General features: G+C 51.4%; 1 protein-coding gene across 1 annotated transcript; it reads left to right on the top strand.

Moving 5' to 3' along the window:
• Positions 1-721: 721 nt before the first annotated feature.
• LOC136956200 (rapamycin-insensitive companion of mTOR-like) lies at positions 722-21,192 on the top strand. The gene is made up of 37 exons (XM_067250074.1): positions 722-761; positions 1,962-2,059; positions 2,153-2,217; positions 2,380-2,511; positions 2,628-2,691; positions 2,885-3,011; positions 3,515-3,684; positions 3,923-3,990; positions 4,447-4,514; positions 4,890-4,972; positions 5,164-5,251; positions 5,457-5,547; positions 5,801-5,867; positions 6,087-6,167; positions 6,296-6,396; positions 6,659-6,824; positions 7,129-7,230; positions 8,036-8,082; positions 8,340-8,475; positions 8,857-9,056; positions 9,651-9,777; positions 10,185-10,349; positions 10,597-10,673; positions 10,966-11,044; positions 11,395-11,504; positions 12,811-12,898; positions 13,236-13,328; positions 13,466-13,572; positions 13,978-14,210; positions 14,647-15,673; positions 18,006-18,180; positions 18,489-18,573; positions 18,694-18,882; positions 19,055-19,213; positions 19,817-19,940; positions 20,786-20,924; positions 21,065-21,192. The coding sequence occupies exons 2-37, from the start codon at positions 2,024-2,026 to the stop codon at positions 21,137-21,139; spliced, it is 4,944 nt and encodes a 1,647-aa protein (XP_067106175.1). The 5' UTR covers positions 722-761; positions 1,962-2,023; the 3' UTR covers positions 21,140-21,192.
• The last annotated feature ends 224 nt before the right edge of the window (positions 21,193-21,416 follow it).

Raw genomic sequence — 21,416 nt, forward strand, 5'->3', positions numbered from 1 at the left:
AAGCAAAGTGAACCAACAAGTCAAATAGACAGTCTGACAATTGGGCACATTAATTATGTAGGTTAATTGGCATGCATGAACGCACGAGCGAAGTTTTCTATATAGTCTAAGCACATGCACGCATACATATTGCTACATACATATTATTGCCGCTATGACAAAATAGTTGTGTTCGGTATTAATGTAGCCTATGAGTTTGGTTGCGCCCTGTCCGATGTAGAATACATGGATTTAACCAAAGAATTCTGTACACGCATTTTTATATAGCTGGCCCTAAGCATAAGGTGTGAATGTAAACAATTTGTGTTTGGGTGTCACTGATCACAACGAGAAATAACAGAAATGTAGAAACTTTTTTAAACAGTGACTGTTTGTCTGATTGTGTACACATTGGCAGTCATCATTACAGTTTTATTTAGTGGAAAGGCGGTATTTTCCCCCTGCTGGTGTTGCTGAATGAAAAATGTAGTAGCTGAACTCATGTGTTTCTCGCGATAATCCCTGTTGTTTCAGGTGGAGTTGAGAAAAAATTCTGGAAACATGGCGGTCAGCATCCGAGGCCGTCCGTCCCGAAGCATTCGGATGCGAGGTGAGTGAGACCAGATTTCTTCTTCCGTGGTTGTAATGGACACTGACCCATCAGAAAGTTGTCTGAGGCTCAATAATCGCTGTTTCTCCCTTTACCGTGTTGATGTTAATTCTGAGTTTGGCAGGTCGGAATGACAGTGGGGAGGAAAATGTACCGCTCGATCTTTCCAGAGGTACGTTATGAATCAGATTGGAGTCAGCATCATCATCATCATCATTCATCACTGATACCAGCCCATGTTGCTGGCTAGTCTAGCCCAAGAAAGATGCTGCTATCATACATGTTATCATGCTAAGACACAGACTGAATGAAATGCATTTTATTTGTAGCAAGCCAGCAAGTTTTAACACTGCTAATTACCAGTACATTCCTGCAGTTATTAAATAATACATTTTAGCCGATATAGCACGCGAGCTAGCCTAAATGTCACACACACACACAGTTTTTTTTCTTCAAAATTAATTTACATAGAGATACAGTAACTACAGTGTCAGCTAGCAACTTAGCTGCGGCAGCTGGTACGCATGTGACAAACGACCCGTGTACTGCGTAACCTTCGCGGTGTAAACGCATAATTATATTGTGGCAATCTAGCTACATGACATTAATAGTTGTGTAAGGATGCCGTGATAAATAACATATGGTGCTAATTCGTTATTTGTCTAATCTTGTTAGCCCTTATACTCCCCAAATAAACACACTAACACACACACACACACACTTTACCCATACCCCCCCCCCCCCCACACACACACACACGCACGCACAGACACCCCTTACCCTTACACACACCCCCACTGACGTACATTCAAGTCAGAGTTCTTGGAATATTACTGCTAGTCAGAAGGTTTGGGTTTAGAAGTTATGTGAGGTAATCGTTTGTCCTTTCCAGTAAAAAAAAAAGAAAGTTTAATACGCAGTAAAGGTCATGTTCTCTAGAGATCCCTGTCCTCACCACAGGGAAACCAGGGTTAAACTCTGGTTAATGTCTTTAAAATCACCATGTGATCTGCTGTCGGCTGTTTTGTACTCCTTAACTCAATGCTGCATATTTCTGCTAGTGCTCAGATTAATGCAGACCTGTTTTTGTCATAAAAAATATTTCGGTCATGATTCCAAGATTATCGTAACACCCAACCAAACCACTTTAGACCTGACCTTAAACGTACGCACGGCAACGAACGGTCAAGTCGGGACACCACTATTTAGACCTGCATGTATTTGAATTGTGTTTATGTTTTTCCAGTTTTCAATATTGGTCAGTCGTCATGCTTTGGTCCTGATGTCGGTCAGCCCTCATCACAGTCTTGGAACACAACAATCTTTTTCCTTTTGGAAGTTCTAACAGAGTGAACCTTTACTGGGTTTTCAGATCCCTCCGAGAACCTTCGGGAGATCCTTCAAAACGTTGCCAAGCAACAAGGAGTCTCCAATATGCGCAAGCTTGGCCACCTGAACAACTTCATAAAGGTCGGTGTGACAACTCCACAAACGTGTGTGTGTGTGTGAGAAAGAGTGTTTTGAGATGTGTCATTCATACTGGTACGCCTGTTTCTCCCACAGCTTCTCTGCAATGTCGGCCATTCAGAGGAGAGACTTGGGTTGACATATGAAGAAATAATTGTTTGGTGAGTGATTATTTTAACAAAGCAACTACAGATACTTTGGCAAACACTTAAAAAGAAAATACTTTTTTTGTGTTCTATTAATACTTCTCCGTCAGTAGTATTCTTCAATACTTTCCCCTCTGTGTGTGTGTGTGTGTGTGCGTGTGTGTGTGGCCCCCCCAGCCTACGTCTGGCGCTGCTGAACGAGGCTAAGGAGGTGCGCGCGGCCGGCCTGCGTGCGCTGCGCTACCTCATCAGGGACAGCAACATCCTGGAAAAGGTCCTCAGGCTACAAGTGGACTACCTGATCGCCAGGTGAGTTTTCACCAGTTGACCTATCCCCCTCTCCCACCCGCACAGGAACCCTGCGCCCCCAGATTGCCTCATTCATCAACACCCTGTCTTGACCTTTGACCTGTACCCTCCGGCAGGTGCATAGACATCCAGCAGAATAACGAGGTGGAGCGAACACAGGCGCTCCGGCTGGTGCGAAAGGTAGGACCCCCCCCTAAAGTATAATCCCCTCGCCCTCCCTCCTCCAGAAATGAACCACCTCCATCTAACCACCAAGACAAGAAAAAAAAAGATAATTTAACAAGCTGTTCTGGGTCGCTTAGGATAAAAGCGTCAATTGAACATTCTTTACATTGAGCTGCCGTTAAACCCTTCTCTCTGCTGCCCCCTACAGATGATTACTGTGAATGCGCTGCTCTTCCCTTCCTCCATCACCAACTCCATCATCGCCGTGGGCAACGATGGGAGGCAGGAGCGAGACCGCATGGTGCGCGCCTGCATCGCCATCATCTGTGAGCTTGGTGAGTGACACACACACACACACATCTGTGAGCTTGGTGAGTGACCCCCTCACCCCACACACACACACACACACACACACACATCTGTGAGCTTGGTGGGTGACCCCCTCACCCCACACACACACACACACACATCTGTGAGCTTGGTGGGTGACCCCCTCACCCCACACACACACACACACACACACATCTGTGAGCTTGGTGAGTGACCCCTCCCCCCCACGCACACACACACTGACACACTCTTGGTGAGTAGCCACACACACACACACACACACACACACACACATCTGTGAGCTTGGTGGGTGACCCCCTCACCCCACACACACACACACACACACACATCTGTGAGCTTGGTGAGTGACCCCTCCCCCCCACGCACACACACACTGACACACTCTTGGTGAGTAGCCACACACACACACACACACACACACACACACACACACACACACACACACACACTCTCTGACAGGCCCCCCTGTGACTCCTGTGGCCCCCAGCCCTGAAGAACCCCATGGTGGTAGCCCAGAGGGGAGGCCTCAGCACCCTCCTGAAGAACGTCATCGACTGCCAGCTGAGCCGCATCAACGAGGCCCTCATCACCACCGTCCTGCACCTCCTCAACCACCCACACACTCGCCAGTTTGTGCACTCCGACGTGGAGCTGGAGGTGATGGAAGCACAGAGAGATACGACTACTATGGGAGACTGAGCTTCGAGCTCCAACTCCAAATAACGTTTTGGGGGAATTACTATTATTATTATTATTATAAATACATGTGTGTGTATACATAATTAATATATAATGTATATATAATAAATTAATTATATAATATATTATATCAATTTTAATTATTTAATTATTAATTTAATAAAATGTATAAATATCAATTGTTTCCCCCCTTCAGCAAATACTGGCACCCTACACAGACTTCCACTACAGACACAACTCGGACACAGCGGAGAGCCAGCTGAAGTGAGTTCTCTAGCGGTGAACAGAAGCCAGCGTTGCTCAGCGCGGTTTCATGCTGGCCTGTGGGTGTTTCATCCTGGCCTGTGGGTGTTTCATCCTGGCCTGTGGGTGTTTCATCCTGGGCTGTGGGTGTTTCATCCTGGCCTGTGGGTGTTTCATCCTGGGCTGTGGGTGTTTCATCCTGGCCTGTGGGTGTTTCATCCTGGCCTGTGGGTGTTTCATCCTGGCCTGTGGGTGTTTCATGCTGGGCTGTGGGTGTTTCATGCTGGCCTGTGGGTGTTTCATCCTGGCCTGTGGGTGTTTCATGCTGGCCTGTGGGTGTTTCATGCTGGGCTGTGGGTGTTTCATGCTGGCCTGTGGGTGTTTCATCCTGGCCTGTGGGTGTTTCATCCTGGCCTGTGGGTGTTTCATGCTGGCCTGTGGGTGTTTCATGCTGGCCTGTGGGTGTTTGTGTTGTAGAGAGGACCGTGAGGCGTGCTTCCTGGCTAGTAAGATGTCCATAGTAGCTTCCTTCCGCTCCTGGTCAGGTAAAACCGTAATACCTGTGACTTGTGGAACCTCATATGCAGTATAAGGGTCATAATTAAGATGTGTATTCATTTTTAGTTTTGCATATAAAGTCTTGGTCAACCAAGATTTTTTCTCATAAACGTCATGTGTTTGTACATTTTCTGTGTAAATGTATGTGTATTTGTACATTTTCTGTGAGTCTGTGGAAAACAGCTGTGTTTTGGAATTTATATCTTATTCGAGAATGTTGAAATTATTCCTGAACGAATTTTCCTTTAAATTCAATCAAAACATTTAGTATTTACTGGTTTTCTGTGCCTGTAGGCCAGAGTGTGTACATCTACACAGCAGTATTATGTGTTTGTTTTACATCCATCTCCTTCTTCCTCCAGGCATCATTAACCTGTGCAAGTCAGGCAACTCTGGAATACAGTCTCTGATTGGCTTGCTCTGTATTCCAAATATGGAGGTGAGGGTAGGTACACACACAGGTATATTAAAGCTTTATTTACCATGAGGTGGGGGGTATGTGGTCGGAAGTTTGGTTTCACACCTGTCTATTTTGCCTTTACATTGATGTCCGTGTAAAGTGTCCAGTTTAAGGGGCAAAATGATTTTCAGTAATATTGTGACTAACTCCGTGTTTCCCTGGTCTCACCCCCACAGAAAGGCCTGTTAGAGGTCATGTATGATATCTTTCGTCTCCCTGTGCCAGTTGGAACTGCCGATTTTCTAGAAGCACTTAACAGTGTAGGTGGGTACAGGAACTCTTTCTTCAAAGCACTATTTGATGGTTATTTAAAAATAAACATCGTAAACTTCAGCTATCCTCTTTCTTTTCAAAATGTATTTTCTCTCTGCTGATGTCTCAGTTCAGAACATGATAAACACTAAAAGACAGGTACGGTGGGAATGTTTGAACTAGATTTTCCACCGTCTATATTATCGTCTCTCTGCAGATCCCTGCAGGTTTCAAGACAGCTGGAGGTTGTCAGATGGTTTCGTTGCTGCTGAAGCGAAAATAATCCTTCCACACCGAGCACGCTCAAGGTAAGGCCCCCCCACTGCCTCGTTCAACTCATATCATATTGGCAAAGTAAGAGATGACTAAAGTGAGGGAGGGGGGGGAGAAGAAGAATGTTGTTCACCATGCCTGGTAGCTGAGATGTGGTTGCGATGTAGCCAGTCAATACAGACTGTTCCTTGACTCAAACACCGAAATATATGTAGTGTATTATAATAAATAACAAACTGTATATATATAATAGTAAAAAGTAATATTGTTTCCTGTTTGCCCTGTCAGGCCTGACCTCATGGATAATTACCTGGCTCTAGTCTTGTCGGCCTTCATCAAGAGTGGACTGTTAGAGGTGGGCTCGTGCAGCATGGAGTCTATCTGTACCCAGAAAGATTGATCATCTACAAGACATCAGTGGTTCTAGGTTGATTATTAACAAACACACGCCTGTTTGAAATCATTTCTGTCTCTCTCTTTTTCTCTTCATCCCTCCCTCCCTCCCTCTCTCCCTCCTTCCCCACCTCCCTCCCTCCCCACCTCCCTCCCTCCTCCCTCCCTCCTCCCTCCACAGGGTCTCGTTGAGGTGATCACCAGCAGTGATGACAACATCTCGGTACGAGCCACGATTCTCCTGGGCGAACTCCTCCACATGGTAACCAGCTGTTCTCTTCTCTGTAGACATGAGGGACCCTGGGAGGGTTCTAAAACTGGTCCCAGCGTCCCTCCGGACGTCCCCATGCTGTCAGCGAGGTCATTGTGTGTGTGTGTTCTCTTCCTCAGACCAACACCATCCTCCCACACAGTCACAGCCATCACCTGCACTGTCTGCCCACTCTCATGAACATGGCCGCCTCCTTCGACATCGCACAGGAGAAGAGACTGTAAGTGGTAGCCTTGCACACACACGCATCCCACACACACACACACCCACACACACATCCCAAACACACATCCCAAACACACCCACACATGCATCCCACACACACGAAAGTGGAAGAACCTTCTCTTATGTAAAACTTTCAAAGAGAGGAAAAATAAAATAATAATAACACCAAATGTCTTGCACAAAAAAAGAAGCATTTTAATGTACAAAGTCCCTCATGGTGGAGGACTATCTCGCTGACGTTAACGCCGACATTCTAGACGGGCGAGCGGAGCGGTGAACCACCTGAAGCGGTTTCACGAGAGGAAGAAGCGAAGGCCGAAGCCCCACAGCCTGTATCTCGACCACATCGTCCGCAAGGCCGCGGCGTCGCAGCACTGTCGAGAGCAGCACTTCAGGCCCCAGAGAGACATCTACATCATCAAGGTGGGCATGGTCTTATGAGGTCAGGAACTACGTACCCGAATAACAAAACCCGGTATCTCTAAAGTTAATTTTCCATCTCACCCAGGGGTTGATAATTCCAGGTGCTTTTTTCCCAGAAAGGACATTCTCCGTGACAATTTTCAGTAGCAAAAGCATACCCAACTTGTTTTTCCAGTTGAGAGATAGGAGGATTTATGGATGGAAAAATACGGCGACAACCACTCACCTGCTTGTGCACGGGAACCCCATTGAAAACGCAACGAACCATGTTGCTGTGACAACGTATGTGCTGTATGTCATGCAGGACGCAGAAGATTCCTTGCTGACGCACCTGAGAGACAGCCACATCCTGAACCACAAGGAGAACCTGGACTGGAACTGGGTCCTCATAGGCACCATACTGAAGGTGAGGGGAGCCTGGCCAGCCTGGAGCCCAGCGGGGAGGCCCAGCGGGGAGGCCCAGGGGGGAGGCCCAGCGGGGAGGCCCAGGGGGGAGGCCCAGGGGGGAGGGGGGAGGCCCAGCAGGGAGGCCCAGGGGGCAGGGGGAGGGGGGAGGCCCAGCGGGGAGGCCCAGGGGGGAGGCCCAGGGGGGAGGGGGGAGGCCCAGGGGGGATTGGGGAGGCCCAGCAGGGAGGCCCAGGGGGGAGGCCCAGGGGGCAGGGGGAGGGGGGAGGCCCAGCGGGGAGGCCCAGGGGGGAGGCCCAGGGGGGAGGGGGGAGGCCCAGGGGGCAGGGGGAGGGGGGAGGCCCAGCGGGGAGGCCCAGGGGGGAGGCCCAGGGGGAGGCCCAGGGGGAGGGGGGAGGCCCAGCGGGGAGGCCCAGGGGGGAGGCCCAGGGGGAGGCCCAGGGGGAGGGGGGAGGCCCAGCGGGGAGGCCCAGGGGGCAGGGGGAGGGGGGAGGCCCAGGGGGCAGGGGGAGGGGGGAGGCCCAGCGGGGAGGCCCAGGGGGCAGGCCCAGGGGGGAGGCCCAGGGGGCAGGCCCAGGGGGGAGGGGGGAGGCCCAGGGGGCAGGGGGAGGGGGGAGGCCCAGGGGGCAGGGGGAGGGGGGAGGCCCAGGGGGCAGGGGGAGGGGGGAGGCCCAGCGGGGAGGCCCAGGGGGCAGGCCTTGTCTCTCTGTCAGACTGTTGTCGTGTGTTACTGTTGTCGTGTGTTACTGTTGTCGTGTGTTACTGTACTTGTTACTGATGTAGTTTTGTGGGTTTTTCCCCCTCAGTGGCCAAATGTTAGCCTGCGTAGCAATAAGGATGAACACATGCACAAGTAAGTCTGTTTGAACTCTGTCCTCCTTCAGCTCTTTGGCTGTGAGCAGTTATGGGCGTTATGGTGCGATTTACTGTGTGTGTGTCTGTCTCTGTGTGTGTGTGTGTGTGTGTGTCTGTATGTGTGTGTGTCTGTCTCTTTGTGTGTGTGTCAATCTCTGTGTGTGTGTCTGTGTGTGTCTATCTCTGCGTATGTGTGTGTGTGTGTGTGTGTCTGTCTGTGTGTGTGTGTGTGTGTGTGTGTGTGTGTGTGCGCAGGTTCGTGCGGCGGCTGCTGTACTTCTACAAGCCCAGCAGTAAGCTGTACTCCAGCCTGGAGCTGGACCACCCCAAGGCCAGGCAGCTCACCGTGGTGGGCTGTCAGTTCATTGAGTTCTTGCAGGAGTCTGACGAGGTGAGGGACACACACGTGCACACAGATTCACACACACACACACATGTGCCCGTGCGTACACACACACACACTACACACACACATGTGCCCGTGCGTACACACACACACACGTGCCTGTGCGTACACACACACACACACACACACACACATGAGCAGTTTCCCCCCCAATCCTCTCTTTCTTCCTGCCTCACTTTCTTTTTTCTGTTCTCTCTTTGCCCCTCTCCTCTCTCTCTCTCTCTCTCTCTCTCTCTCTCTCTCTCTCTCTCTCTCTCTCTCTCTCTCTCTCTCTGTCACTCTCTTTCCCCCCATCCTCTCTTTCTCTCTGCCTCTCTTCTCTGTCACTCTTTCTTTCTCTCCCCCCCCCCCCCCCTTTCTCCCCAGGAGGGCCAGGGTTACCTGGAGGAGCTGGTGAAGGACATCGTCCACTGGCTGGCCTCCTCCTCCGGCCTCAAGCCCGATCGCGGTTTCCATAGCAACGGCCTGCTGACCACGCTCAGCCAGCACTTCTTCCTGTTCCTGGGCGCTCTCTCCGCCCACCCGCACGGCGTCAAAACGCTGGAGAAGTGCAGCGTCTTCCAGTGGTGGGTGTCCGGCCCGCGGGGTTAGGCTTCACCCCTGTGAGGGCGGTAGGGGACGGGTAGAGCTCTGTGGTAGAGCGGCGTGTGGCGGCAGATCCAGAGGTTGGAGGGTCGACTCAAGCCCCGCCCCCACCCCGTATGTGGCTTTGAATGAAAGGATGAAATATGAAGGGGTGTTCTGTGGTTCAGTGAACAGGCATGCTCAGGTGTTCACTTCCCATAATGTACATGAGCTGTTCCTGTGATATTAGTTGTAGTGTAATGCTGTGCAAAACATATTACCTTTCTCTCTCTCTCTCTCTCTCTCTCTCTCTCTCTCTCTCTCTCTCTCTCTCTCTCTCTCTCTCTCTCTCTCTCTCGCTCTCTCTCTGTCTCTCTATCTCTCTCTCGCTCTCTCTCTCTCTCGCTCTCTCTCTCTCTATCTCTCTCTCGCTCTCTCTCTCGCTCTCTCTCTCTCTCTCTCTCTCTCTAACTCTCTCTCTCTCTAACTCTATCTATCTCTCGCTCTATCTCTCTCTCGCTCTCTCTCGCTCTATCTCTCTATCTCTCTCTCGCTCTCTCTCTCTAACTCTCTCTCTCTCTCCGTCTCTCCACCAGCCTGTTGAACCTCTGCACCCTGAAGAACCAGGACCTGCTTCTGAAGCTGACCGTGTCCACCCTGGACTACAGCCGCGACGGCCTAGCCCGCGTCATCCTGTCCAAGATCCTCACCGCAGCTACGGACGTAAGCAGCACCCGCACACCGACACACTCCACCAGTTCAAACCTAGAACACTACAAGCTAGACTGATGGTAGAGATAGCAGATAGTGATGTCGACCAATCCTGGTCCTTGGGACCCGATAAAATAAAAAAATAAAAAAGCTGTCCCATCCACATTTGACAATAAACCTACGTCCTGTATGTTTTAGATGTTTCCTTCTTCCAACACAGCTGGTCTAAATGAACGGGTCGTCATCACGCTCAGCAGAAGCCTGATATCGACCCATGTATTTGAACGAGGTGTGTTGGAAGAGGGAAACATCTAGAACATGGAGTGCAGGGGGTCCTGAGCACCAGAGTTGAGAGAGGCTGAGTTAGAGTGATCGTGAGAGAGGTTGATTAGCGTCCCCCCCTGCTGGTGGTTTTGCAGAACTGCAGGCTGTACGCCACCAAGCACCTGCGGGTTCTCCTGAGAGCCAACGTGGAGTTCTTCAGCAACTGGGGCATCGAGCTGCTGGTGACTCAGCTCCACGACCGCAACAAGACCGTCTCCATGGAAGCCCTGGACATCCTGGATGAGGCCTGCGAGGACAAGGTGAAGGACCAGAATGTTTAGAATCAGAATACATTTCACATTTATATTTAGTCATTTAGCATAAAAATATGAGCTATGCAAGTGGGCCGAGATGTGAAAAATATTGGAAATAGCTAGTTCTACGTGATTATTTGGTGTCTGTTGATGTGTAAACATTGAGTTGGCATAATCAGCTTGTCCATAGACATGTATATATGTCTATGAGCTTGTCTGCTTAGCTGACTCCATTTTGTTATTTTCCCACCAGGCCAACCTCCACGCTCTCATCCAGATGAAGCCAGCGCTCACACACCTGGGAGACAAAGGCGTGTTGCTGCTGTTGCGGTAAGAAGCTACCGCAGATGTCCCTGCTGAGCCTGCCTCTGTTAGCCTTGTTAGCTATGTTGCTCCACTGACACCGCTAACAAAGCTAACACAGATAGCGGTGTCAGTGGAGCAACATAGCTATCTGTGTTAGCTTTGTTAGCTATGTTGCTCCTCTGACACCGTTATCTGTGTTAGCTTTGTAATATGTGATGTTCCTTAATAACGGCTGTCTGTTTGATCTGTGTAAGCTTGATATTTGTGTTGGCCTTATTAGTTATGTTTGCGGCTAACTGGTGTTGGTTCTCCACAGGTTCCTGTCCATTCCTAAGGGGTTCTCCTACCTCAACGAGAGGGGGTACGTCACCAAGCAACTGGAAAAATGGCAGAAGGTATTTTATAAACAGAAATCCCTATAAAGAATACAGAGCTAAGCTAGTTTTAAGAGCCTTACTCACCCATATGGAGTCTAAACAGTCATACATCTCCTCTAAAATAGCCTTTCCCAATACTGGTCCTCGGGACCCCCTGCCCTGCATATCCTAGATGTCTCCCTCTTCCAACACACCTGGTTTGAACCAATGTGTCATTATCAAGCTCAGCAGAAGCCATTCATTTGAAATAGGTGTGTTGGAAGAGGGAAACGTCTAGAACATGCAGGGCAGGGGGTCCTGAGGACCAGGATTGAGAGGCTGCTCTAAGACTCCATCTTCCCCTCTGTCCCCCCTTCTGTCCTGGGCAGGAGTACAACCTGAAGTATGTGGACATGATCGAGGAGCAGTTGAACGAGGCTCTCACCACCTACCGCAAACCTGTGGATGGGGACAACTACGTTCGCCGTAGCAACCAAAGGTTGACCTCGCGACCCTGGGGCTCGCAACTAACTTTTTTCCTCACTGTCCCAGTACTGTCCCAAAGTGCAAAATTAACCGTCCCAAAGTGCAAAATTAACCGTCCCAAAGTGCAAAATGAACCGTCGCAAACTGAAATTGACCTGTCCCACAATGTAAATTATTGTGTTTTTGACATTCTGACATGGGTCTAGGTTATTTTATTTGCAACACTATTTAAGTAATCCATACAGTCGTGGGTCTCAAATCAATGTCTGAATTTCAATGTGAATACATACACAATAGAATACACAATTTTATTGGTTGTTTCATGGTGGGGCTAACACAATTATTGGTGTGGCTGTAGTAAAAAAAGTTTCTCAAGATTTAAAATTTTTTGGAAAAATAAGTTTCTAAAGGTTTGAAAAAAGTTTAGAAAAAAGTTTAGAAAGTTTGAAAAAAGAAATTCTACAAAAACGTTTTCGAAAAATATTTTCGAAAAAGAGTTTTTCATTTTGACATTCTAACATGGCTCTAGGTTTACATTTACATTTACATTTAGTCATTTAGCAGACGCTCTTATCCAGAGCGACTTACAGTAAGTACAGGGACATTCCCCCGAGGCAAGTAGGGTGAAGTGCCTTGCCCAAGGACACAACGTCAGTTGGCATGACCGGGAATCGAACTGGCAACCTTCGGATTACTAGCCCGACTCCCTCACCGCTCAGCCACCTGACTCCCAGGTTATTTGCAACACTATTTAAGTAAGCCATACAGTCGTGTGGCTCAAATCAATGTCTGAATTTCAATGTGATACGCAATTTTCTTGCTTGTTTCACCAAGCCATACTCTGCCATCGCACATGTGTAGCTATGTCTTGCGCATCGTCAAACTCGACATTACTCTTGAAAGTGGTTGAACAGATGATAACGGGACCAACTGCCAAAAAGAGAAAGGAATATCCTAACATACATTGGATTTTAAGGCCAGAATGTTTCGATATAGGTGTGTATCTACATATTAAAGTACAATGTCGTGACAATGTTTTTTATTTGTATTAGCTCTTTGTACACATTTTCGTGAAATTCACTGTCAAGAGCTAGCCAGTCGATTTGGGTCCCCATTTGGTTGGTTAGCCAGCTCGGTATTTGTCATTACCCTGATGAATGAATTGTTTATAGTTTATGACATTTTAAGAGAGAGCTAAATATGATATGTTTCACCCGCCTTGTGTTTAAATGTCTTGAACCACTGGAGTATGTGATATGTGTGTGCAAACTGTCAGTAACGGAGGTACAGCTCTCATGATTGTGTTGTTTTTATGGCAGGTTACAGAGGCCAAATGTTTATCTTCCTGTGCACTTATATGGCCAGCTTGTTCATGATAAGACAGGCTGCCATCTACTGGAGAACCAGGTAAGTGCACCTTATTCAGTTGCAGTAGCTACAATAATGGCAATATTGCATTTTACATTTTAGTCATTTAGCAGACGCTCTTATCCAGAGCGACTTACAGTAAGCACAGGGACATTCCCCCCGAGGCAAGTAGGGTGAAGTGCCTTGGACACAACATCATTTGGCCCGGCCGGGAATCGAACTGGCAACCTTCAGATTACTAGCCCGATTCCCTAACCGTTTAGCCACCTGACTCCCTCCCAATATTGTAAGTTTAAATGTTCAGATGTGAACTAATTTTCTCTCTTGCGTTGTCTCACACACACACGTCTCTCTCTTTCCCTCGTACTGTTTCCAGAACGTGGTTCCTGACCTGAGCTACACAGTTCGCTCCCCGATGCTGGACCAATGGGAGGACATTAAGCAGCTGAAGGCCGCTCTGTGGGCATTGGTCAGTGTCCCTCACAAGGCCCACTAACGCCCTTTATGCCTTTATCATAGTATCTTATCATAGTATCTTAGGAATTTTCGTTTTGACAATAAAAAAAAGGGCGGCGTCTTATTCTTCCTACTTGTCTCTGTCTCCAGGGCAACATCGGGTCGTCCAACTGGGGTCTGAACCTGCTGCAGGAGGAGGGCGTGATCCCGGACATGGTGGCTCTGGCCCAGCACTGTGAGGTCCTGTCTGTCCGGGGGTGAGTCAGCCTCAAAGATCCCTTCCTTCCTTCCTTCCTTCTCGGCTCTCTCTTTCTGCCCCTCTCACTTCCCCTCTCTCCTCTCCTCTATCTCTCACTCTGGCCTCTCTTTCTCTGCCCCCTCTCTCTGCCACCCCCTCTTACCTCTCTCTCTTTCTGCCCCTCTCACTTCCCCTCTCTCCTCTCCTCTATCTCTCACTCTGGCCTCTCTTTCTCTGCCACCCCCTCTTATCTCACTCTTCCTGCCCCTTTTTTCTTCCCTCTTTCTTACCTCTCTCACTTCTTCTCTCTCCTCTCTGGCCTCTTACTCTACCCCCTCTCTCTTCCACCCCCTCCTACCTCTCTCTCTCTTTCACTCTTCTTACCCTCACTCCCCCCTCTCTCTCCCTCTCCCCTGTCCTCCAGGACGTGTGTGTACGTGCTGGGCCTGATCGGGAAGACCCGGCAGGGCTGCGAGCTGCTGAAGCAGCAGGGCTGGGACGCGGTCAGGCACGGCCGGAGCACGCCCTGGCCCGTGGTCCCTGAGGAGGTGGAGCCTCACCCCGCCGCCCCGCTGTCGTCCGGGCCCAGCACCCTCAGCCTCACCTCCGAGTCCACCAGCTCCCAGCACAACAGCGAGAGCGACTCCACGCAGCCCAGTGAGTAACACACGGGACGGGAGTCAGGTGGCTGAGTGATTACGGAATCGGGCTATTAATCGGAAGGTTGCCGGTTCGATTCTCGGCCATGAAATATTACGTTGTGTCCTTGGGCAAGGCATTTCACCCTACTTGCCTCGGGGGAATGTCCCTGTACTTACTGGTAGTTGCTCTGGATAAGAGCGTCTGCTAAATGACTAAATGTAAATGTAATGTAAAGTAATGGGACGGGTTCCCAAACGAGTTTGAGTAGCGGCAGTTTAGTTTACAGCTTTATTTATCCCCATGGAGCAGTTAGCTCAGGCTGGCGTGGTGCTTCACATATACAAACAGCGTAGACAAATCTATTGTATTTGTTACACAAACGAACTGCCTCGGGCAGAAAAGTTAACGGCCACCACAAATACCCATATTGGTCTCTCTAATTGTCCGCCAGGTGTGTACCTCCTGGATGACGAGAGGCAGGACCCGTCGGAGCCCCCCCTCTACATCCGCCCCAAGCTGCTGAAGGACCGCATCCCCTTCACCCTGCTGGCCTCCAGCCGCTTCCGCACCCGCCTGCTGCACTCCCTCTCGCTGTCCGGCAAGAAGCTCCGCAGCGGCGACGCCAAGCCCGCCGGCCAGGGCCCGGAAGGCAAGCCCGGCCGCAAGCGCACCGTCACGGAGCCCTCGTACGGCCTCGGCGGCGCCGACGTGTTCCCCGTCTGCGACGAGGGCGAGGGCCGCCTGGCCGACAGCCCCTCGGTGTCCCTGGAGACGTCGTTCGTGGGCGTCAAGTCCGTGGAGGGCCGGGGAAGCACGCCCAGCATCGGGGAGGGGGAGGGGGGGGTGGGCGGGACGGGGGGCCTGGGGGCGGGACAGCGGGAGAGGAGCAGCCGGGAGCGTCTGGGGGGAGAGGGGACGGCGCCGGGCGGCGGGGCTCACTTCAAGAGCCGCAGCCAGAGCTTCAACACGGACACGACCACCAGCGGCGTGAGTTCCATGAGCTCCTCGCCCTCGCGGGAGACGCTGCCCTCCAGCATGGACACGGACTGCGTCAGCCTCAACACCGTCATCAGTGCCCGTGCCGTCCAGACCCTGCCCTCCCTCTCCCCCCCCCGACAGCCCGACTCCTCCCCCCTCCCCAGGCCCAACGGCGCCGCTCTGGTCCCTCCTGGCTCCTCCCACACCCTCCCACGCCGTGCCCAGTCGCTCAAGTCGCCCTCCGTCGCCACCCTCAGCAGCCTGACGGACTGCGGGCTCACGTACTCCAGCTCCAGGGACGCGCTGGGCTATGCCACGCTGAAGTACGCCAGCTGTCGCGACGCGCTGGGCTACGCCACGCTGAAGAGGCTCCAGCAGCAGAGGCTCCACCCCTCGATGTCCCACAGCGAAGCGCTCGCATCGCCCGCCAAGGACGTCCTGTTCACCGACACCATCACCATGACGACAGGCAGCCTGGACTCCAGGCTCACCCCGCGCAGGTACACACACACATACACACACAAACATACACACACACACATACACACACATGCACATACATACACATATATACACATTCACACACATACATACATATACATACACACACACACCCACACACACATATACACACACACACATATACACATTCACACATACACACACACACATACACACACATACCACACACTCGCTAATCTCTGTGTCATACACATTCTGCAGCCTCGGCTGTAGAATGTGTGAAACGTCCGTTTCTCAATACTCCCCCAGACTTCTGTACAACGAAACTCTCTTTCCCACTTCCTGTCTCTCCCCCTCCTTATCTCCCTCTCTTCCAGTCTCTCTTCCACTATTCTTCTCTTCCTCTCTCTCCCTACTTCACTTTCTCTCTCTTCTTCCCTCCCTCCTGCCTTCCCAGGATGGCCTCTCCTCTCTACTGTAGCAGTTAATAGTAGTGCCAGACAAGAGTGTCGAAACAGTTTGTTTCTAAAACTTCCCCCAAAACCAAAAGTCAGTGAAAGCCACAGGCACCTCGTCTAAACCATGTGTCATCGGACCAAACGGGCGGTGTGTGTTTGCGTGTGTGTGCTTGTTAAGACTTGCTCTCTTTGGATTTGCATGACGTACAGTGAGGGAGGTACAGTAACTGAACTGTGATCAGGGTAGATGTAGCCTAGCCCCCCCCCCCCCCCCCCCCAGTCTGGTCCTCTGTAGAGTGCCCCCACACCCCTCCCTCCCAACCCCCATCCCCTTCCTGTCCCCTATGGCCAGTAATCTCCTGTGTGTGTGCTGTCTCTAACGCCCCCCCCCTCCCCAGGTGTTCTGTAAAGCGGCCCTGGTATTCGGGCCAGGGCGAGGCCAGGCCCCGTCACAGGCCCATCAGAACCCTCCTCCCACGGTGCGTGGACACGTTCTAAGACCCCGGGCCTCTCGCCCCTGTAGATCCAAACCCTCACCCTCGCCCCCCTGCCGTTCCTCTGGCTCCCATCCCCCTGCAGTGCTCTGGAGGTCAGGGCTGGCTCTACTCCCCTGAGCTCTGCTCCATTGTGCGCTCCACTGTTGTTGTCGTCTGGTGGGCTTGTGTCCCAGATTCCTTCCCTATGAAACTTCCGCTTGTTTTCTTTCTCTTTCTTCCCCTCTCTCTCTCTCTCTCTCTCTCTCTCTCTCTCTCTCTCTCTCTCTCTCTCTCTCTCTCTCTCTCTCCCTCTCTCTCTCTGTCTTCCTCCGTCTCTCTCCCACTCTCTCCATCCACCTCCGTCTCGCTCTCTGTCTCCGTTTCGCTCGCTCTCCCCCTCCACCTCTCTACCCGCTCCCTCTCTCTTTTATCTCTGTCCCTCATGCTCTCTCTCCCACTATAGCCCTCTCCCCCCTTCCGTCATTCTCTCCCTCTCTCTCCCCCAACTGCGACTGTGTGGCCTCTCTCCCTGTCATTACCGATAGATCACCTGGTGTTACACAGCGTCATGTTTGGGATGGGATGTTTCCTGCCCAAACGCTGTTTCCCAGAACCCACAGGTGTGTTGAGCTGGCTGGCTCCAGGCTAACTGTAGTCTGACTGTACTCTAACTGTAGTCTGACTATAGTCTGGCAGGAGGGTCACTGTGCCAGGTGATCATTTCTGAGGAGACATGTTCCTCAGAAACTCCCACCTCTGGGCACTGAGCCAACCCAAACAAGTGTCTTTGTTTTTCTCTCTGTCAGTCTGTGTTGGTGTTTCTCTCTCTTTCCTCTCTCCTGTGTGTCTCTGGAAGTGTGTACCTAGGTTTCTGACCGTGTGTGTGTTTATGGACCCTGGTTCCCAACCGTGAGTGTGTTTCCTGACTTTGTGTGTCCAGGTTCCTGACTGTGTGTGTGTGTGTCCAGGTTCCTGACTGTGTGTGTGTGTGTCCAGGTTCCTGACTGTGTGTGTGTGTGTCCAGGTTCCTGACTGTGTGTGCGTGTGTCCAGGTTCCAGACTGTGTGTGTGTGTGTGCAGGGTCCAGACTGTGTGTGTGTGTGTGTCCAGGTTCCTGACTGTGTGTGTGTGTGTCCAGGTTCCTGACTGTGTGTGTGTGTGTGTGTGTCCAGGGTCCTGACTGTGTGTGTGTGTGCAGGTTCCTGACTGTGTGTGTGTGTGTGTGTGTGTCCAGGTTCCTGACTGTGTGTGTGTGTGTGTGTGTGTGTCCAGGGTCCTGACTGTGTGTGTGTGTGCAGGGTCCTGACTGTGTGTGTGTGTGTCCAGGGTCCTGACTGTGTGTGTGTCCAGGGTCCTGACTGTGTGTGTGTGTGTGTCCAGGGTCCTGACTGTGTGTGTGTGTGTGTCCAGGGTCCTGACTGTGTGTGTGTGTGCAGGTTCCTGAAGGCCCTGAGCTTCGCCTCCCTTGACAAGGAGGAGCTTCTGAGCCCCATCAGCCAGAGCTCCCTGCAGCGCTGCTCCTCGCTGCGCTCCATGGTGTCCTGCTCCTACGCCTCCTCAGACGACTACATCGGTCTGGCGCTGCCTGTCGACATCAACAACATGTTCCACGTGAGAACTTCTCTCCTCTCTCTCTTTCTCTCCTCTCTCTCTCCTCTATTTCTTTCTACTCTCTCTCTCCTCTCTCTTTCTCTCCCCTCTCTCTGTCTCCTTCTCCACTCCTATTTGTGTGTGTATAGCTTGTTACCCCCCCCCCTACTGGGATATCTTGGGCCATTAAATAGTTGTGGAAACCCCCTCCCCCCCCATCCTCTCTTCTTTCCCAGAACTCTCTTCTCTCCCAGAACTGTTGGACATGACGATAATTATTTTGAGAGCCAAATGAAAGTCCTTACAGTAACAATGGCATGTGGTCTTAGATCAAGGAGACGCCGCACTTCCAGAAGAGGACCAGCCCTCCCTCTGAGGACAGATCTGCCAAGTTCTTCTCTGGAGACTCAGATGGTAAGGCACTGAGGGAGGCTCCACTCACTGCTTCCCCACCGCTCCTCTCTCTGGTCCTCTCCTCCTCCTCTCCTCCCCTTTACCTTCTCTTCACCCTCGATCTCCTCTCCCCCTCCCCAGGCCCCAGTGAGGGGCAGAGACGCGCGGGGCTGCGCTCCCAGCTGAGCATCACAGAGCTGATGGCGGGGAGCCGGGCCGGGCCACCGCTGGGCTCAGAGGAGACGGGCCTGCAGGAGCACAGCGACGACAACTGCCTGTACTGCACCGGCCTGGCTGTGCTGGGCTTCCACTCTCACGCCAGCAACCCGGGTACACACACACACACAGACACGCTCGCAAGCACAAAGACACGCTCGCACACACACACACATGCAGCCATACATGTACCTATTATCAACCCTCCTTCAAAAACAAAGTCAACAGCTTTCCTTGTATCCGGGCTGGTTCTGTTTAAACTCACTCTCACCGCTTCCTCCTGCAGACCTGACCGAGGTCCCCGCTTTCTCCGAGTGGTGCAGTCCGCCTGTACAGAACAACCCGGAGGTCATGGGCCAGTCCACGCTGTCGGGGGTGTCCGGCTGCAGCGATGCTGTTTCTCAGGACTCTGCAGGAAGCACACACAGCACCGAACTGGTTCTGGGTAAAGGTCCATCTTTACTAGCTGAATACTTTACATTTGTTACCCTCAACAACCTTTTGGTCTAGCGGTAGAAAACCGGGCGGAGCCAGGAAACACTATGCTGGTAATTGATCTGGGAAGAATGTGGCGAGGTGCTTGTAGAATATCTAGCCCAATACCAGGAAACGGGTTAGGCAAGGGGAGGACAATGGGCCTGATGCTAAATGACTGAACCTCCACCCTCTACCTCCACCCTCTATCTCCCCTGTCTACCTCCACCCCCTACCCTCCACCCCCTACCCTCTACCTCCACCCTCTATCTTCCCTGTCTACCTCCACCCCCTACCCTCCACCCCCTACCCTCCACCCCCTACCCTCCACCCTCTACCTCCACCCTCTATCTTCCCTGTCTACCTCCACCCCCTACCCTCCACCCCCTACCCTCCACCCCCTACCCTCCACCCTCTACCTCCACCCCCTACCCTCCACCCTCTACCTCCACCCTCTACCTCCCTTGTCTACCTCCACGCCCTACCCTCCACCCTCCACCCTCTACCTCCACCCTCTACCTCCCTTGTCTACCTCCACCCCCTACCCTCCACCCTCTACCTCCACCCCCTCCAGGAGTGAAGTCCATCCCAGAGGATGCCCCCACCGGCAGGGTGCTACTGAGGAAGGAGGTGCTGCGGCTGGTGATTCACCTCAGTTCCTCTGTGGGCACCAAGGGCCACGAGACCAACCTGCTAACGTAGGACACACACGTTCACACACACTTGCAGACACCGCATGGTGTGGCGGTTATCAGCCAATAAGAGACCGTCTTAGTAAATGTATCAGTTAGAATCAGTTGGAATCATAGAGAATGACAGTTGGGTTTATTTTTTGCATTCGTAGTTTATAATCTTTGGTTCGGTAGAGTGCGTTCATGATGAAAGTAAGTTGTTTGTTTTGTTGTTTGTTTGTTGTCCTCTAAACATATTTCAATCTGTATAGTTTATAAATAGTCTCGGTAATTCGGATCATTGTATGTGGAATGTTTAGTTTCGTTTTCAACAGCGATCGGAATTTATTGATATGTCAATAGACTATAATATTTGTTTAATAATAATAGGTAACGTATTAGTCTTTATATTCTGTCATATGTTGTGTCAGGAGCATGATGGTAATTGTTTTACGTTCTGTGTTGTTTCAGCACCACTCTCATTTCACTGTCATGTAAGAAACTCCGCTAGCAATAAGTCAGCATAAGGAAAGCCGTTTGAAGAGTTGTGTTCTGACAGACACACCGGGAGCGAACACAACGCACCAACCAGCTGCACATACCCCTATCTTAGTTTCTCACCTACAGGCGCGGACATATTTACACACACGTGTGCACCCACACACATTTGAGTTGATCTGGTAGGATTGGCCTTCCTGGCACCTCAAACCTAAACCGTTACACCACACACTTATTTTAACGCTTCCCTCTTCATCCTTGCGCAAGGATACTGAGGAAATCCTTGCGCAAGGTATACACAGAAGTGATACACAAGTATTGTCAGTTTCCGGGGGTTTACGTGTGTGTGTTTGTGTGTGTGTGTGTTTCATCAGGATCAAGGAGAAGTTCCCGTATGCGTTCGATGACATCTGCCTGTACTCTGAAGTGTCCCACCTGCTGGCCCACTGCATGTTCCGCCTGCCCTCGCGACGCTTCATCCAGGAGCTCTTCCAGGACGTGCCCTTTATCCTGGTAGGCACAACTCACACTCACACACATCAACTCACTCACACACACACGCACACACACACACACATTTACACAAACACACATACAGACACACGTACGTGCACAGTATACTGCATGCTCCTCTCCCTTCGTGTCCTCCCCAGATGTATGAAGAGGCAGAGAGCATCCTGTCCATGCCGCCAAAGAACAGCCTGGGCGACGCCCCCTCCAGCCCATAACTCACCCTGCAGCTTCCCTCTCAACCTGTGGAGGTCTCAGTCAGCCCTGCTCATCCCCGGCCCCCCCCGGGATCCATGCCCAGACCTCCACTACCCCCCCCCAGTATTACACGACTGCATCTCTTCACCGTTGTAGAACAACCAAGCATGCTTCACCCAAAGTGGGGTGCTTTGACTCTGAAGAGGACTTGAAACACTAAAGAGGACTCGAACGCACTACGACTCCTCCTAATCGTGACGTCTCCACTCTAAGCCCCCTCGCCCCCTCTCCTCACTC

Source organism: Osmerus mordax, chromosome 14, assembly GCF_038355195.1.
Source record: "Osmerus mordax isolate fOsmMor3 chromosome 14, fOsmMor3.pri, whole genome shotgun sequence".
NCBI lineage: Eukaryota > Metazoa > Chordata > Actinopteri > Osmeriformes > Osmeridae > Osmerus > Osmerus mordax.

Excerpts from the sequence above, each read along its gene's own strand:
- LOC136956200 (XM_067250074.1), top strand. The coding sequence starts at position 2,024 with ATGCGCAAGCTTGGCCACCTGAACAACTTCATAAAG. Across the intron at positions 6,397-6,658 it reads ATCGCACAGGAGAAGAGACT|ACGGGCGAGCGGAGCGGTGA; the intron begins GTAAGTGGTAGC and ends CCGACATTCTAG. Across the intron at positions 18,574-18,693 it reads CTTCTCTGGAGACTCAGATG|GCCCCAGTGAGGGGCAGAGA; the intron begins GTAAGGCACTGA and ends CCCCCTCCCCAG.